Here is a 19,570-nt window from a genome sequence, read left to right as displayed (position 1 = left end):
ACCCGCACAAAGCGAGTCTCAACGTTTCTCCCATGCTATTTATAATCGTCACAAGTATAACTTAATTTAGCTTAAATTGCCACAATGCGTAGAACATCTGCCGTTAATACACAAAAAAAGGCATCTCAAAGTAAGAAACTCCCAAGTTTATTGAACCAAAATAAAACAGCTTTGTGGTTGAAGGTAAAAGAGTTTCACGCAATCTTAGACAATAAATGGCAGATGCTATGGTATACGAGGGATGGGCAGGAAGCGAATTTCTAATCATCGAAATAAATTACGATCGCACACCATAAACGAAAAATCGCCGGACGTCGTTTACTTTTTTGGGGGGAAAGTCGACAAACTTTTTTTGCTTCAAGATGACCGACGGGAATAATTTTAAGTTCAACAGCCCACACATACCCAGACCTGGTAGATGCAAAAAAAAACGTGGATAAAAGGCACGATACACTCGCAAGGTTTGTGACCTCGAAATTTAACGCCATCGTCTCGTAGACTGCAGCGGGTAACCTGCCATATTCCGACTGGGAGGTCGTTCTTTTATCCTACGGGTTTTAGGTTCACTGCTCGACCATTTTTTTTGTTCGTCAATTTGGGTCAAAACACCGTGACTTTTAGAGGTTAGGTACTTTGTTGTTGGGTGGGGTGGTCGTACAAAAATTCAGGTCATTTCCGGGCGGTTACATTTCTGAAAAAAAAAATAGAAGCGTAAACCGGTCTAGTTTAGTTTAGAATATCATTACAGAGCGTGTATAGTGCGGCAAATAGAGAACAGGGCAAATGGGGAACACGCGATTTTTTTGGGGTTAATAACATGCCACTCCCGTATTCGCCAGCTGTTAAGATCTCTAGTAAAAGCGCTTTTAGGTATTACTATAATCAGTACACAGCAAAAGTGTTATTGCAAAGGTATGGTAGTAAACACATGACGATGATTGCTTATGGTAACAAATCAAATTTGTAGTGTATACGTAAAAAGTAAAGCGAGATAACCGAGATCACGAGTGAACTATTTGTACTTCGCTCCTTTTTCGAAATACCCTAAAGCTGCGCCAATTAAGGTGGCAAACAAAAAAAAAATGGTCACATGAATTAAAAATTCTCTGTCGCTATGCATATTTTAATAAAATAGCGGGGGGTTAATTTTAGACTTTGCGATAGTGGGCGCCGTGATAATTCAAAGTCGATTGTTAATAGAGGGAGTTTCTTCCAAAATTCTAGAATAAGTCGCAGGCTTTTTGCCAATGGCCTGAGGCCAACTACAAGTGATTCTGCAAAAAAAATTATTATGCAATGTGGACTAAGTCAACGTACTTTTCTTAATGATAATCAAACCGCTAATTGCCGTACGAAAAAAACAAATTTGATAAATACTCAAGGTCGCTTTCTTGTTGTTCTGTGCTTTAATTTATTGGACCGACTGTAAATTTTGGTAAATCCATTTCTAAATAATTAAGTGACACATAAATTTGTTTTACGATTTACTTAGCTTAATTATTGTTTGAATAATTGAAAGTTCCATGTAGTTACAAGCAATGAGAAAATTGTAGATTGTGTACCACTAGTACACTTTAAACGGTGTCGCAATTTTTTATTTGGACAAAGAAGGTGATTAGGGATTAAGAGTGTGATTAAAAAAGAATGTCAGGCATTAGATTGAAATCGCCCATGAAGATAATATTTCGATTTATTATTATTAATTTACAAGAGATCATTCTGAACAATCGCACAGGAAATTGAAAACATACCTATCACATTATCAGTGACGTCGACTCCAACGACGATACTGGCTATAGTCATATTGCAATTACTTATCAATGACTAAAGTATCGCCGGTATCGAACGGTGGCATTAGAAAATATATTGGTTGTGGCCGGTATTAGGCAAGAGCTGGAAAGTGGGAGGAAGGAGTGGAAACGTCTAGGGTGACTATAGTGTGGCTAACTATTCTGGGATCAAAAAACATCTTGGACCAAGACCTTCATCCTAGAATTCCATTGTGTGGCAAATAAACAGGAGATTTGGATGTTTTGGAAACTAATCCATTACACCAAATAAAAATTATGAGATGACTTTTCCAAAAGTCAAAAACCCACATGCCGATAACTAAGATATGATTACTAAGGTATAAGTCAAAATAAACAACGTTCTGAATTAGAGTTACAAGGTCCATTCAACACTTTGATTTAATAATAATAATTTTAATAACGACTTTTACACAAATCATTTTCAAAAATCAATGATGGGGTACTTACCCAGAAAATTCGGATTAATTTTACCGAAACCTCGTAAAAAATTCGCGTTAATTGCTTCATGAACGAGCCCTAATTCGACATGTTGTAACACTTTTCAGTGGTGAAAAGTCCCTAACGTCACAAGAAATTTAAACACATCGACAAAGTAAGTAAATGGATTTATTTATTTATTGCGTTTAATTAAATATTGATTCTCGTCTTTGCGCGATGAAAATATTTACATTTTTTTACAGTTACTAAATATTAACTAAATACCGCCAGCACTCAACGAATTAGAACGAATTAGAGCTAATGATTAAAGTAACTTAATGCGAAAAATGTGACCTTTTGACCGTTAATTCGAGTTCACGAACGATGTATTTTAAAGGTCAATTAATAATTGTGTAAATACGAAGATATCTCATTAGTGTGTTGTAAATAGGACTCTTCGCTTAACCTTTGGTTTTACCTTTACCATCGGCAAGGTAACATCAATCTCGTGCTCGTCTGGCGCCCGACGCGAAGGGTTGATTGCACAAAAACTAATTATAAGACGTAGCGATCCAAAAACTATTTTTAGTTCCGTTGCCAAATAGCAGCAAGGCTTTGACATTTCGCAAACTTGCCTATAATTAAAATAGCGTAGCGGTAACGTGAAAAACGGCGAGCAGATATCCGTTACTTTTACTTTTATCCAATTTCGGTAGGGGATGTAATTTCGCGTGCCAAAAATGTCAAAGGATGACGCTAAAATTAGCGTCACGCCGTCCAAGTACGTCATCGCCGTTGCAATATTGAAAAACTGACCTAAATTATGTAATGTTGGGATTTCATTTGAAATTTAAATTTTTTGCCACAGACATTTCTCATTATCTGATCGACAAAAAACGAAAATGGTTGAATGAATCTCAATAGCAACAGTAGGATAAGTCTGTGCCCGTACCGATCATTTATTAATCATATCATTCACTTTCACAGTCACTTTTTCGATTGTTTGCATAATGACGGAAATCCTTGAACACGTTCATATTGAAAAGTAAATCCACTCGGTGATTGGTGAACGTACTCAATTAATCGGCGATTGTATAAACAATTTTGTAAATGTTTACATGAATGGCTCTTCCGTTCGCTTCACGCCAGACAGGATGTGCTATTCAAATGAATTTTATCTAAGAAAATCGAAAATACTGGCATACAGCAATTAAACTAAGCAAAGCAGCAGCTGGCTTCAATTACAGTTATAATTGAACTACTTACTAAATAAAGATTTGGTTCAGATAAAATAGTTAAAATTCAAAGAATTTGATCTCTACGTCAATAACCTGCGTTGTACCACCAACCCCTTCCTCGGCTAAATTTTGTTCAGAATAGCACAAACGAAAAAAGATCTTTGCTAAGTGCGGACACTGCTGTAGTTAGCTTGTGGGTTAATGCACTAAGGGAACTGAGAATTGACCATGTACTGATTCCAGAAGCTCATGACCTACGTCATTCAATTAAATTTAATTATGTACGTAATTGACACAATTACAAAAAACGACAGCGAGTGAATCCATGTTAACGTTCGATTTGTGTGACTGAAGAAACCTACCCCATATTTTAGTATTTAATTGTTTGTTAACAATCGGTGAATATTGCATGGTTGGATAGCAATTAAATACTGAAGTATGGGGAGGAGAGGAGGTTTGGAGCTTGCATCAACCCTGCCCCAGAAAAAAAAGGGTAAAAAGACTCTAGCGTATTTTTAATTAATGCAGATATTCAAGTGGCGAAGCTGAAGCCTTACCCTTTGACTTAGCCCCCCCCCCCACCATCTGTGGCAACAAATGTAGTGGAAATGCACCCCCCTGATAGTTCCCACCAGGGACACATCCCCACCACAGTTGACTAAATTCTGGAAAAGGCGGCTAAGCCAGGCATATGCCAAAGTATCAAGTTATAATGGCGTTAAAGTTACATTTTTAGACAGAGGGAGCGTGACCAACAAAAACCATCTGGAACATCTTTAAATAAATCATTTGTCCAACACCTTCACAGGAATTATGTTCTCGAAAAAACTCTGTTCTGTTTCTCACAAAGATCAATTAACTATTTAGTAGAAACTTTTGCTTTGATACGACAAACATCTCCGCAAATAATTATTCTTTAATTCATTAGTTGATTCCATGGTTTGCCCTTCAAACAAAGTGGTGCAAAATATCAACTTGAAGGTCAGTAAGCTGAATTTATTTAGGAAGTATCGACCCTTGAATGAATCATTCATTTGCAACGTTTATTACCGATGCTTGTACCTACAATAACAGATCGAGTAAATATAATACGAACAGCCTCGAATTTTATGGTCAAATCCGAGGGTAAATTCTTGTCATTAACATTAGACGTGGGACTAATACCTAATGAACGTATTCAGTTGATTGAGGATAAACGGATGCGCTAACAAAAGGACTAATAAACATCCTTCAACTTGTGGTCCCTTCAGACAGGTAACAATTACAACAAAGAAGTGTATAAAGTGTTGTTTACTTGGCATCTAAAAATATAACTAAACGAAACACTTTGGAGTAATAAAACGTTTGTGTTTTTACTGCCTTTAACGATTTCCAAAAACACTCCGCCAATTTTTAGCGTACACATAAAAAAGGTGAATGTCAGTTACGTCAATCGTCTAAAAATCGCCGCATTATTTTCGTACGGCATTAACGGTACGTGAAGTGCACGAAAACAAATTTGTTTCAGGAACAATTACTGAAGGACGCTTTGTTGAAGGTCGACGGAAATCAATTCATCTAATTATAAATGTAAGAAAAGTAAATGGGAAGGATGACCTGGACTGGCCGGCGACGATACTTTGTAATTGCACTTGTATGGTTTATGTATGTGTTCAAAGAAACTGGTTAGGAGAGAAAAACGGCGCCATCCCTGCATGCTTGATTACCGACAAGCCTCGCTATTAAATACAAATAAGTGAGTGAGTAATTACTTGACCGTTCGGAAAAAAAAACAATTCCAGCTGCCGTGAGTTATTCGTGCGAAATAAAACAAAACGAATTTTTTACAGTTAACTGGGGGGCTATGAAAGACTATGAGTTTGCATCATCTAATTTTTTTTTCAAATATTAATGTGAAACCATGATCGCTTAAAAGTTGATCGATATCCTAAAGTACAGTCTATAAGTTATTAGTAAAAATCATTTTTGTTTCATTTTCAAAAATGGCCCCACGAGGGTCAGCTGATAAAAATTTCCAAACCGCCAAAGTCAGCACTTAGGCGGATAACCAATAATGAGTATTGCAACTACTAGCTTTATTTTGTATTTTTGTACATTAGGGTTCACCTATTCCAGAAGCTTATTGCACAGAAAGCTGTAATCTGCAAATGACAAGTTGTCAATTACAAGCCCTATTTTTTCTGTTGTACGCAATTATCAAGACCGAGATCAAGAGAAGTAGGGGATCGTAATATTGGGAAAAAGTAACCACTTTTTTGTGTTATCACAGTTAATTAACACAAGAATCTTTTTGAAACCTAATTTCAAAATTAATACACACTCTGACTTCCTTATCTTAGCAGGTCTCCTACATTTTCTTCATTCCAAACAATCTAAGAGTAAATTTTGCAATATAACATGTAATAAAAACTGACTTGGTAAGTCTTCAATACGTCCTATAAAGATTAAAAATCTTTTTAGAATTGAAGAATTTTTTTAAAGCTATTTGATAAAGTGTGCCTTTAGATAGAAGCTTTTGTTCTTATAGTTTGATTATTGCCATCAAATCTAAAAGAAAATGTGGGATTCGCAAAGGATACCAATTTATAGTTATTAGGTATACAGTGTGATTGATTTTGCGTGTCCAAGTCTATATTTCTTTTATTATTGGAGAAGCAAAAATACTCTACTTTCAATTTCGGATAAAGCTACATATTCAAAAAAACAAGTGATATAAAAACAAAATAGCATCAGAAAACAAATTAATTTATTGTTACTTTTGTTTGTAATATTTTTAAAAAGCTTAAAACCAATCGCAGTAGCTGTGGAAATTTAAACAAAAACATAAAATTTACAACAGGAAGCGAAGGAAACAAATGAAAAGCAGTTACAGAAATAACTATTATTACTTATGACAAATTTAAATACATTGCACTTGCTTCCTATGTATTATCATTAGAATAATAATTCTTAACATTTTTTATCATTTGTGTAATTATTGTTTTGTTGCATTGTGGATTTTATAAGTTATATTGTTCACTGAACTAGTTTTGTGACATACGTGACAAGTAAAAAACTCTCTTTTGTTTTTGTTTAAATTTCCACAGTTACTGCGATTGGTTTTAAGCTACAGTAATGTTTTTAAAACCAATCGCAGTAACTGTGCAAATTTAAACAAAAACAAAAGAGAGTGTCTATCAAATGACACACAATCAATACCTGCCTTACTTTAATCTGACGCGCCCCTTCCCTACTGTTGTTTATTTTTTACCGTTTTGAAGATAAACCTGTTGAATTTTTAAAGAATCCAAATTTGCGGCTTTGTGTCTTGATAACTATATCAAATAGAAATTGCTTTATAGCTTCAATCAATTCATAATTATAAAAATTTAGTTAGCATACAAAAACAAATTTGTTATTACTGTCAAACGTCACATTGTGCGCAATTTTAATTATTTATTCTCGGATTCAGCTAACAATATGGTCTTTTATATAAAACGGTTAAGGATATATAGATCTACCTTCAATATAGCTTTATCTGATAACTTAACGCAGATTCTAAAAGTTTTTGAATAAAATACAAGGTGTAAATAACCCGATACTTGTCCAAGGAAGACTATATACAGGGTTTTTCATAATCAAATGTCAATATTTAAGCGGTCGATTTTTGGGTCCATTTTAAAAAGAAAACTTCACATGAACCTATGTCCTAAACGTATTAACTTTTGAGATACAGGGTGGTAAAGTTTTCAAAAATAAATCATTTATTATTAATATCTGTAATACCACTTTAGATATTTTAATGAAATTTGGCATGTATGTACTATGTATCCACAGGCAATTTCTACCAGTGGGGTTCGTACGGAATTTCACATGCCCATTTTGGCAGACATCGATGATACACCAATGATTTCTCTGAAAATAAAAATTATTCTTGAAATTCCCAATCATTTCTAAGCAAATTTGAATCCTTTGTTTTTTTCAATTCGATCATGACAATATCGTTAATATGACAATATGAAATTCCGTACAACGCCACTGGTGGAAATTAAAAAAAATGTGGTACGTTAAAAAAGTGTCAAACGGTCGCCCTAAACAACTCCATCGTTATATTTCTACTGGAGCATTGTCCCCTTATAAGCATATCTTTTCTGGCGAAACACCCTGATTTATTAGTCAGGAAAAATGAAGGACCTAAACAAACGGTACAAAGCAAGAGCAGGAAGTAGATCAATAAACCATAGTGCATTCATAAACTACCCAGATGTCAAAAAGCTTTGAAAGAAAAAGGTGTCCATAATTGCTTGGTGCTTCATGGGGGTGTGAATACCCATGACGCCCTCTGGGTGACAGTCCTGATTTGATATTGATAAACAACAGAGAACAAATTCAAATTCATTGGTCGAATGTCTCTAAGAGCATTGTGCTATTTTGAATGGGTTTTTGTGTAATTCAAGTGAAGAATGGTGCAATTTAATTTAAGTATTTCCTTTTCATTATGTGCATTCGTTAAAAGATACAAGGCGTCGTACTGTAATGATATACAAATAGGCTTCAAATTATTAAATTTATTATTAAAATTATGGAAATTTATTTCCACTAGGAAATAACCTCGACGAAAAGGAAACTGTCTCTATTGCACTGAATAATACCACCTGTTAACAAGATGTAAGCATTGCAATCGCTACTGGATTCCATTGGAGATCGGGGTTAAACAAAAATTCATTCATTATGAATGTTTGCTAATTATATTCTTTTGGACTTCGCACAAGCGTTATCTCTGAATTACAAATTTCTGGCTGGCCTTACACGTTCGAAAGATGGTTCAGTTTTTAGCAACAATCTCATGGGAACAGTATCGTTGAAATGAATCATCTACGTGAACTGATTTTAGAGCATGGTAACACTTACACGTGACAAATTTAACCGCAACGCTGCAAGGGATGAATGACTTTCAAATTTGATGGTTCCAAATCACAAAATTTAATTGGAAAACAAAGTGTAGAATGCAAGGTCGGTCGATGGCCTTATGTTGTGATATCTCATGGCTATATAACAAATTCCTTCGTACAAATTGGGATAGAGATCTAGTTAAATAGACCTTCATTTGCACAGTATGTAGATGTAGAAGAATGTTTCAAACAGTATCATCTTCTTACAATATCGCGAAATTATATAACCAAATCCCTGAAGAGTTTAAGTCTCTTTCCCCAAAAAGTTCAAGTCCAAATACCAACAATACCTGTTTTATAATTATATTCAATGTCTTGACATGACAATAAGAATAATTTGTTAATTGGGGGTGAAGTGGAAGAACAGATAATTCAATTGTTTGCTTGGTTAGTCTGAAGTTCATCCTAGAGTTTCTTGAAGGGTTTGTTTATTTTTATTTTTATTTGGAAAGCTGTTTATGTACTTTAATTGAAGCTCAATAAAAGTTATTATTATCTTGCAACACGAGATCAAAAAGAGCTAATTTGAGACAGTGGAATAGAATTTGCAGGTGTAAATATTTACATTCGCCCTTTTTAGCAATAATGCTGAAAGACGATCACCTTGTGAGTTGCAAAAAGTAGTACACTAATAGAAAAAAGAGGAAGTTTACATTGAAAACATAAAACGAAAAAAAAGGTGCATCTAATGGAATTTAGATGTAAATACGTACTTTTAAAACCTGAATTATATAACTCATGCCTTGGTTTACCAGAAATTACCCAAACTAACGTACAAATAAGTATATTTTCAGTCCACTGACGTATTTTGTTTTCTTTCCCGAAAACTGTGTTGCGAGATTACCTGTCAAGCAAACATTACGTGGAAGTCCATCACTTTACAAACAGAGCTGAGGATTTACACCTACATATTGGCATTAAATAAATTGATCTTCTGGTTAATTTACAAATGATTAAAACTGGCGACCTTAACATTTTATTTTCGTTGTGTAACCTTATTAAAAATAGTATCTATAGATACATCGAATCGCTTAAATATCAAGTTCAAGTATAACGGTTATATAAATTTTGCAAAATCGATGCCATCATGTATTGTTAACGCTAAAATAGAGTGCCAGTTTTTTTCGCTAGATTTGCATTCGTGCTGGCTGACCTTCTGTTTTCTGTATGGGCGCGAAACCAGTAGAACCTATTGTTAGAAGTTGTGGGAGACTAAACTGGAAAATTGCAAATTGGGTTACAACAACGGCAACAAAAAATCGTGCTTAATGTGACCAGATTTATGCGTTTTGCCGAAAGTGGGTCAACGTGTAAAAAGAGCGAGTGAATCGTTAAAGGAAGTAGGTGCATTGTTCAAAATGGCCACGTAGAAAGTAGGTCATGTCGCGGAATTTTGATGCAAACATGCAAAGGAATTCGCGAGAGACAAACGGTAAGTCAACCGTGAACCGTTAGGAAATTGATTGATAAATTTCCACTTTGAAATCATATTTTCCTAGAAGAAAACAAAGGACAGAAAGTGAAAATACAATGAAACTAAATTTCTATGTTTTTTTACCAACTCATCACTGGATCATGTCCTGGTAAATAATAACAAAACACTCCTGATTGACATGTCGAGTAGCAGAGGAACAAATAAGTTAATCATTACTCGTGTAAAAATCCTACTCGACAGGTCTGATATGATAATAATAGGCGGTGGATTAGTGATTTCAAAATAACCACAGTAGTAGGATTAATTTTATATTCTTCACTTATCTTCATTCTATCACGAGTTTATTATTCGCCCTAATCGGGGCTAGAAATAGAATTTATGAGTAATCTAGCGGTGACTCTCTTCTTCTGTTGTACTTGCTTGAATTTTACCAAACGCATAAGTTATAGATACGTTTATTTGATTTTAACACCACCCACCAAGAATTTCTTCATTTCACTTTCATAACGGGTCCCACCTTCTATGCGTCTGGTTCTGTATAGAACAGTTTGTATAACCTTACACTTTACCGATTCGGACTAAAACCATGCCGAATTCTGATTTGGAGACCTTCTACAAACTAACCAATTATACCCAGGTAGGGTATACTGGTATACGGGCAAATGTGATTGGAAATGGTGCCGGTGGGTAGCAACGAATAGAACAAACACCATGGAAGAACAGCCAGAGAAACGACCAGTTTAGCACACGTCATCAAACCAATCATAGGAGCAGATTTCCAATCCCATTATGGACTAATTGTGGACATCAGGCACAGAACCCGCAGACTCAATTGGAGACCGACTGGGAAGAAAGTCCCACCAAAGAAGCATCCACACCATCAATGGACGTTCCAACTGCCACGAGCTTCTGAAACAATTTCCTGGGATAACCAGACCAGCTGGGATACCACAACTCCGCATACACAAAACTGAGCACCTCGTCGGCATGGTTTAGCTTCAGATAAACTTTCACATCATTATTCAGCAAGAAATAGCACACCCATCCAACAGTCATTGGGCAGCTCCACTTCACATGGTACCTAAGCATTCAAAGGAGTGCGATTAACGCGCACTCAACCCAAGGATCATCCCAGATCAGTACCCGGTACCCCACATAGTTCAAAGCTTACCAGGAAGAAAGTATTTTCAACTATAGACCTCGTCAAAGCTTACCATCAAGTCCAAGTGGCAGATCAGGACATCCCCAAAATGGCGATAGTAACACTTTTCGAACGCTAAGAGTTTCCATACATGACGTTCGGACAACAACGCGAATTCAGGTACCCTTACATCACCCCATCCATTGGACAAAAGATGCAGAGGAAGTCTTCGAGGAATTCAAGGCTCCACTAGCCAATGCAACGCAACTCGTACACCCCAAGCAGGGAGCCTCACTAGCCGTCACAACCGATGCATCAATTTTTACCGCCAACTAAAGGCAACTCCAATCTGCCACGGAAAACAGGAATGGGCAGAAGGTCTACCAGTGATACTCTTAGGGATCTAGTAAACTCATCACCAATGAGTCCAACAAGATACCATCTCAGCAAACAGAGCCAAGCCATTTATCGCAGCCAACGAATCAAAAAATCAAAAAGAAATTCATCACCTCGAATCAACAACAGAGTACCACTCAAAGAGGCCACAAGAAGTGGAAGAAAAGTGAAGAAGGTCGAGGTCGTACGATTTTGTGACTCTGTCATTAGAAATGGGGTACAGTAGCGTTTATACACATACACACAATAAGCCGTATTTCCTTTTACTTGCAAAAACTCAACGTTTTATTCAAAAAGAAACTGAAGGAAAAGGTATATGCTAGAAGCAGTTGCTTACGAATAACCACATTGTAAAATTTGTATAAGGTAAAAAACTAAAAGTGTGTGATTTTTATCACCCGCACTTTAGTAAGGGACGTATTGCTTCCGGTAAAAAATAACCCTTCATTTTTTTAAGAAAATACGAAGCACCAGAAATCCGAATCAAACAAAATCTCCATGGTGTCGATCGGTTTGTCTGTCTGTACCATCGACATATAAGAAATGAACTGCGTGCGCCAATGCCAAGCACGCATACTGTAGGTGAGAGAGAAGGGAAAACTAAGAGAGTCTCTTACGGTTACGTATCTGATTGGTTCTTTCAATTTAATTTGAATGCGATTAAATTGAAAGAACCCATGAGAAGCGTAACCGTAAGAGACAGTTTGCCCTCTTAGTTTTCCCTTCTTATTATATGTCGATGGTCTGTCGTCTGTACTCTCATTTTCGGCTAAACGGCTGAACCGATTTAAACCAAATTTGGTACACATATTCATAGGCATAAAAGGGCAGAATCGCACATGCACAAGTGTGCGGGTGCCGGGGTGGTATCTGTGCTAGCAACAACAAATTTGTTTTCAATGAAACCATGGATGTAGAATGTTTCTTTTGGGGTCCTAGAATTCCTGTTGCGCCTTTGATTTATTGCTCGGAAATCAATACCAAATTAAATTAACCGCTTTTCTTAAGTATTTGAGGATGCCCTTGCGAGTTTGTAATTTTGTAGTTTTTCGTTTTAAGATGGTGCGCACATTCGCATTCTTTTAGAATTAAAAAATGTGCTATTGTTTGAGGTTTGTCCGTCCGTTCGCCCGCCCGTCTGTCCATCCGGACCCACTTCTGCGGTTTTGAACTATTTTAGGGGAATTGTCCTAGACTCTTGGACTTATTTTTTTCGCAATAGGTAGTCTATACCTTGATAATGTCTTAATCCTCCCCCCCCCCCCCATTAATTATTTGTTTTTACATGCAACAACCTATTGTTCTCAAAAGGGAGGAGGAGGGGAGATAAACGCACGAACACACGTTCCTTTCTTACACCTTATCAAACCAGGGGTTGAGAGGACTGGCTTTATCCTTCATAGTACCGTTGAGTGAATTTAATTACTCAATGATAGTACAATGAGAGGTTTCAATGAAAGGAATAATTCGTTATAATTCAAGAGTAGATTGTTGGAGGAGGGTACTAAAAAAGAAGATTAAAACGTCTGGAATAAATAGTACAAATGGATTTTATCTTTCATGGTATTCTAATTAGAGGGTCCCAACAAAAGAAAGTGTTCTCTACCAACTACCGCGCTTCTATCTTACTCCTCATAAAAATAGGGGTCGGATTTATCCTTCATGGTATTCAAGTGAAAGGTATCAATGAAGGGAATTAATTTCTACCAACCAAAGTCCTTCTCCTCGGCCCTTTATCGTCATCGGGTATAATTACTTATAATTCAAGAGCGGATTGTTGGAGGAAGGTAAACAATTAGATAATAATCGACTCAATAATACAAAACCTTCCCCATGTTAATTGTTTAATTTGACTGTGTAAAGAATTATGGATTACTACATGTTTCGATGGTCACACAGTTTTTTTAAAATGTAATTTGCCTAATTTTATTTAGTAATTAAGCCAAATGGGCCGTTTCTCAGAATTTGAGTTTCTTGTTAGTTTATACGTAGGATAAGCTGTACGTAATACTGTAATCTTATTCGATTTTAACTTTCGACATTTCAGTAAATTGTTTTTCCCCCGATGAAGTAAAACAAGTTTTATGAAATATTAGGTCGAACAATAAAAAGTTTGTAAGTCATCGTATGTGTATGATCTCCTTATAAAGTAAAAACGCTATAAATCCGCTTAGAGATCGAAGAAATTTTCCGGAAATTCAATCGAAGGTTGTGTCATTGAGTCGATTATTATCTAAAGATCAGGACGTCTGAGAGAAATATACCTATCTAATGGTAATATTAAATCATTAAAAACGAACGAGTACCCACAAAGGCAAAATGAATTTCTGGACGAGACAGATCTATTGGTAAAGTCGAAACGAATATCTTGAAAACGAAGTATCGGAAGAGGGTACTCATAAACGGTAAGAGGAACGTCTGGACGAGACACATCTACTGGTAATGTCAAAACTTTCAGTACAAATACCTGCAGAACGGAGTGTCGGAGGAGGGTACTCTCAAAGGACGGAAAGATGGTCTAAACGAGACACATCTCCAGTCTCCTGGCAATGAGAAAATTTAATTGTGAATATCTCGAAAATGTTTTAGAAAAGTACGTACCTATAAAGGGAAAAACAATATTTAGGAGAATTTCTCTAAGGACTTAATTCTTCTTGCATTATATAGCGTAGATTTTGAATGTATGATGCCAAGCGGCCTTTAAAAGTTTATCTGTCTCCTCTCCATTAATCATCTAACAAGAAGGTACACATCGATAAATAAAGCATACTTAAAAAAATGCGCTTTTCTGGATAAGATTTATGCACAATGTATACTTGCTTAATATCTTAACCAAACGTTGCATTTTACGTATACCAAAGCTTAGATTACAAACCGACGGACAGAATTCCCATGGGCGTTTGCTGTACTGCAAGTTTTGAATGGGGTTTGTATCAACTCTAAAAATCATTATGCGGGTCACTCTGTAATTGGGCGCAAGCCTGTTGAGGGCCCAGAACAAGAGAGGGATAATAAATAAATGTAAGAATCCTCCGTTTTTTAAGGGGTAACTTTTCGTAATGCGAAGTTTACATATGCTAAACTCAAACTAGAACCTCCCCGATTAAATCGTGTAAAGTTTTGGTGTAAAATTTTTTAAAGCTCAAACCTACTAATTTTTGTAAATGCATATTCGATTTTTTTATAAAACTAACAATGTTTTTAAGGTGATTGTGATTGGATGTTTTTTCAAATAACAATGTCGGCTGACAAGATTAGTTAAGTAAGCCGGCCCGTGTAGCGCAGTTCAGTGGAAGCTCGACTGCGGTACAGGGTCCCTGGTTCGAATCCGGGTTCGGGCATGGATATTTGTAAATGTATAGTGGGTTGGGTTGGTAGAGCAGCCTCGGCTGAAACCCCGCCCACTTAAAAATAAAGGCAAAATAACATATAAAAAGTAAAAAATAAGTATGCTTTATATTACCGGCCGTTAATCAAACACCACGGGGATCTCGGAAACCGTAAGAGATTTGGCAGTTGCGTATTTTGATGCTTAACAAAATGCAGTTTTGACACTGAAAAAATTCCAACTACTTTCGGAGATATCATGAAAAAAACTAAATTTTGCAAAATCGTTTTTATTTTTTACTGATATTATTTAAAAACATATTTCAAAATAAATCACAGTATTATGCCCACTTTTTTTCCCTCTACAAGGTGCTAGTTTTACATTTTTAAGTCTAACGTTTCGTCTCCAGTTAACTATCATCAACTTCGTTTTTTCTTATGGAAGTTATTTTTATTTTTTATGCCATTTGATAGAGCATTTTTTTCTTATTTCAAAAATGCATGTATCACTAAAAATAACACTAAAAGATTACATTTTTCGAAAATATCTCGGCATTAATTGCCAAATTGGAATCTGTACAGCGTGGCTCAAATTCGTGGATCTCCGTAACGAGATACGATGTAGGTTGCCCCTTTTTGTGACTAAAAAAGACGCATTTGGAATTTTTAAAAATCTGTAAAAATAACTGAGATATCAACGAAAAACTGAAAATGTCAAATTTCGTTTGCATTTTCCCTAGCTTAAGCGGTCGGAAATGGACGGTTCCCGTTAGCACCTACCATGGGCACCTTTTTCAAAGTATCTGACTCTGTTTTCGCAAGTTCCATAAAACGCTAGAGAAGCTACAGGCCACTGTTGCTTATTTCTTATGGACGCCATATCACTTCTAGTGCACATATATTGGCTATTTTATTTATTTCTTTTGATCAAATCAAATTTTCAAGAAGATTTTTATATTCGTCAATCGCAATAAATTTGACTCCCTGTTTTTTTGGTCGCCCTACTTTTTAACCTACTCAGCTTGTCTGTAATCCCACCCCTGGTGGTCACATGGGCGTTTTTAAAATTGGAATTACTTTCCCATTAGCATTTTCACAGGGAAAATACCACGTTCTGATATTATGCCTTATTTTGAAAGGAAATTGATCGTATTTATTACTGAAAGAACAAATGAGCAGAATTGATTTATTATTTAATTTTGCCGTTGCTGTTTATCAGGTTTATTAAATGGCTTTCTGGAATACAGAAAACAAATGATTATTTATAGCACCGCTTTTACTGGAATATTATTTCTCACATTTCAATTGTAACTGCAATAATTAAATTCGAATAAATGATTAAGTTAATTTGTTGTAATCAATATAGTAATGCAATTCCATAAAGTAAGCTTTCCTTCCAGTGCTTACGCGTGCCAATCCAGCCGGTTCATTTGGAAACTGGTAAAAAACACCCTAAAAAGTGAACATGAATCGATTAGATCAACTCTACGCTAATGTCAGTAGTAAGGGCAAGTTCACGGCCTTTTTACGTCAATGCAGTAGGAGTAATTCATAAAATATACCCTAGACACGCGAGGTCGAAATCGCAACCTTTTCTTCCAAAAGGCACGAAGCATCAAATTATTTTCGCCATTTCCACACACACTGCTACACCTCAACGTGATTTATAAAAAAAAATACTTCACCAGATTTATTGCAAAAAAAAACGTTCTAAAAATAAATATCGACCGACTCAAACAAAATTGTAATTTAAAGGACAAGGTTTTTGGTCGCTTATACATTTTTAATCGGTTATTGCTATTGGCCTTAACCTTTACTTTTGGCCTGTTACAACATTGCATAATTTCGTTATCAAAAACGTGCGATAATCGTAATTTTAATTAATGGGCGCGAGCCTCCTGCCCTGTTAAGGTTTTTGAGCCATATTTCGAAAACGGCGCTGACTCATTGAGTAACCACGCGTGAATGTCGGAGATTTTGCCCCGCGATTTCTGAACTGATCAGACGTTTCGTATTTCTAATGCAGATTACCTTATCGCATTTCCACTTTATTTTCCTTTACAATCATGAGCGTTCTAAGAGAAAACGTGATGTCATGTAATATCACAAATTACACTTTATTGTATCCAAGGCTGCAAAAATCATTTGTTTATAACCGTCCATTATATAGAAGAGATTGCATCACGATCAACTAACCGAGTAATGGGTGATTTTTTTTTCTTAGCAAGCTTATTGATTAATGGAGTGCAGCGATCTTAATTGGTCGTTAATTTTAAATTATATTATCTATAAATATGGGTACTTACCGAGATGAGACAGACCGGATAGTTCGGAATCTGTAATAAAACGTAATTATAGAATTGTCGTTAATTTATAAATATCGTAAAAAAACTTTATGGTTTTGGCGGCGGCGGCGTGTTCTCGAAAAGAGGACAATTGTTCAATTTGCGTATATGCATGTAAAACACCAAAAGCATTATGCAAGCATGACTGTTGGAATAAGTGTTTGATCTTTTATTTGATGATTACTGAGCCATGGCATCCTTTGCCAATTGTAATGTAATAATTCGGGTATCTATTCATTTTAGCGCCGGTAATGGTAATAATCCAACGCCAATTGACAGGCACTTCAATGGAGAATAGAGGTGCCAGTAGTTGAAGATTTCGCAAAAACCGATGATAGTTCACTGAAACCGTGTATGGCCATGACTTGGTGGTCACCATGGCAACAAAGTTAAACTGTTTTTAACCGCTGGTGACATTCGAGAAAAATAATTGAGCACTATTTTCTCCATTTTTGATGGCGTTTGAAAAAAAAAGTTGTATGAATGCCACCCATACAAAAAATAATTGTGTTTAAATCAGTACCTACTTACACGAGGGGCTGAAATATTTCGAAAAAGGCATCTCCGAAATATGAACATTTCCATCGTACAATAATTTTTTCAGTTTAGAGCAAAGGGTCAATACTTTTACCCCGCAGATTGTAAACATGTTTGTTTGACAAATAAAATGTTAAATTATTCCCGTCTCTGTCTTTTATCTCGTCTTTTGGTTAAAAGTAAAGATTCCCAAATGTAAATAATATAATATGTAGTTGTAAACAAATACCTTAGTTACGTTTTCTGATACAATGTCAGTTCTTGTCCTTTTTTATTAAGCAAATCAAGTATATTTTAGAAAAGGAATGTAAGTATTCAATAGAGGACCATTAGGAAACATATTTCACCTTCCACATTCAAAAAACACCTTCACGCAATTGGCAATGTAAATGTATGACGTATGGAACATCGAATAAAAAGTCAACAAATAGACACCTAGCATCAAGGTGGTCTTTTAATATCCCATGGAACCATTCGTTTATATAAGTTGGATGAAATTAACAAATAACGAGCTTAATGTTTCTATTGCAAAAGACTTTAAGTAATAAAGGTTTTGAGTTTGATGGGTATTTAATATGAACAAAAAATATAAGCAAATAAAATCAAGAATCGATTATAGGACATTGGGTTGTGACAATTGCGAATGAACCAGCAACGACTCAATCTATAATGCAATTCTTGTGCCAAAAATTATAGTGAAAGGTTCAATCGACTAATCACTTGTAAGATGAAGTCTTTTGGTATAGATATGTGACTATTTGAAGTCGATTCCAGATTGACACTGTTACGTAAAAAAAATATTTGGTCAAAATTACAGGCTAAAACTAAAAAGGATTGGGGTCGAACGTCAATTACAAAGTATAGAATTTTAAAAAAATCTCTCGATCTATCCTTTTTAATTTAATTACCAGTGCAATTGCTAAGATTTTTGAGAATATCATCGCTCAAAGATCAGCGCTTGAAGTTACTTATCGACAACAGAAATTTAAAACGAGAATTCTTATTCGACAGACTCTAAATAAAATCAAGAAGTATAAAAAAAATGGAAGCCATTACAAAAATCAAAGGTTCCCAAAATATAATGGAAATCAAATCAGAATGGCTAGGAAAATTCACTACAAATGAATCATGAATTCTACGCTGCCTTCCTGAAAAAAATAAAAACTTTTAATGGGATGCCAAATGTGAGTCAGTGATTATTTCTGAAGACATGGGAAGAGTACGGTAACGCCCTACCCGAGTGCAATTCCGTGATAAAAAGATCCAAAAGAATGTGCAATTTCGGGGGAGGAATTGAGAATTTTTTGAAACCCCAATTGAAAATCATGAAGTTTGAACACAGTGAAATTAAAAATGCGGTCTATAAACAAAAGGATAAATAAATGTAGAAATCATTAAAAAAATGTATCCACATATACGAAAATGGTAAAAAGGATTTACAATGCCTGTCTAAAAAATGGATATTTTCCGAAGAAGGCAGGTGATCATTGACATTTTTTGGACCCCTCCAATTATAGGCCAATAATGTTACTGAACTGCTTCGGAAAGATTCTAGGAAAACTAATAATTGATAGAATAAATTACAAATTAGGAAAAGAAACTTAATTAAATAACAAGCAATTTGGATTCAGTGGGGAGAATCAACAGAAGACACCATCATGGAACTTATTAATATAGTAAAAAAAATCAAATAAAAAATACGTCTTGGCAATAACAATTGACATAAAGGGAACCTTTGATAATTTATGGCGGCCATCAATCATGTTTGAATTAAAAAATGAAAATGTGATAGTTATATAGCCATCTAGAAAATCGAACAACATGTTACGCGAACAAATACCAAAGAATTACAAAGGAAAAGCAAAACAACAAATTACAATGGCCGAGAAAATTAAATATCTAGGCATCATTACACAGGAAAGACTGCATTAACAACAATGGCAGGCGTAATGCCTATAAATATTAGAATACAACTAAAAGAACAAAATTTTA

The 19,570-nt window shown here is 35.4% G+C and overlaps 1 protein-coding gene across 4 annotated transcripts in view; it reads right to left on the bottom strand.

Moving 5' to 3' along the window:
• Positions 1-19,570, bottom strand: part of LOC116167281 — a 170,975-nt gene that overhangs the window by 33,534 nt on the left and 117,871 nt on the right. For all 4 annotated transcript variants that reach the window (XM_031482605.1, XM_031482606.1, XM_031482608.1 and 1 more), the window contains one exon: positions 17,003-17,032. In XM_031482605.1, coding sequence (XP_031338465.1) covers positions 17,003-17,032 — 30 coding nt within the window. The remainder of the gene's footprint in view (positions 1-17,002; positions 17,033-19,570) is intronic.

Source organism: Photinus pyralis, unplaced genomic scaffold (genome assembly GCF_008802855.1).
Source record: "Photinus pyralis isolate 1611_PpyrPB1 unplaced genomic scaffold, Ppyr1.3 Ppyr1.4_LG3b, whole genome shotgun sequence".
NCBI classification, from domain to species: domain Eukaryota; kingdom Metazoa; phylum Arthropoda; class Insecta; order Coleoptera; family Lampyridae; genus Photinus; species Photinus pyralis.
The sequence above is the reverse complement of the archived record's forward strand: the minus strand, read 5'-3'. Positions and strand labels throughout refer to the sequence as shown.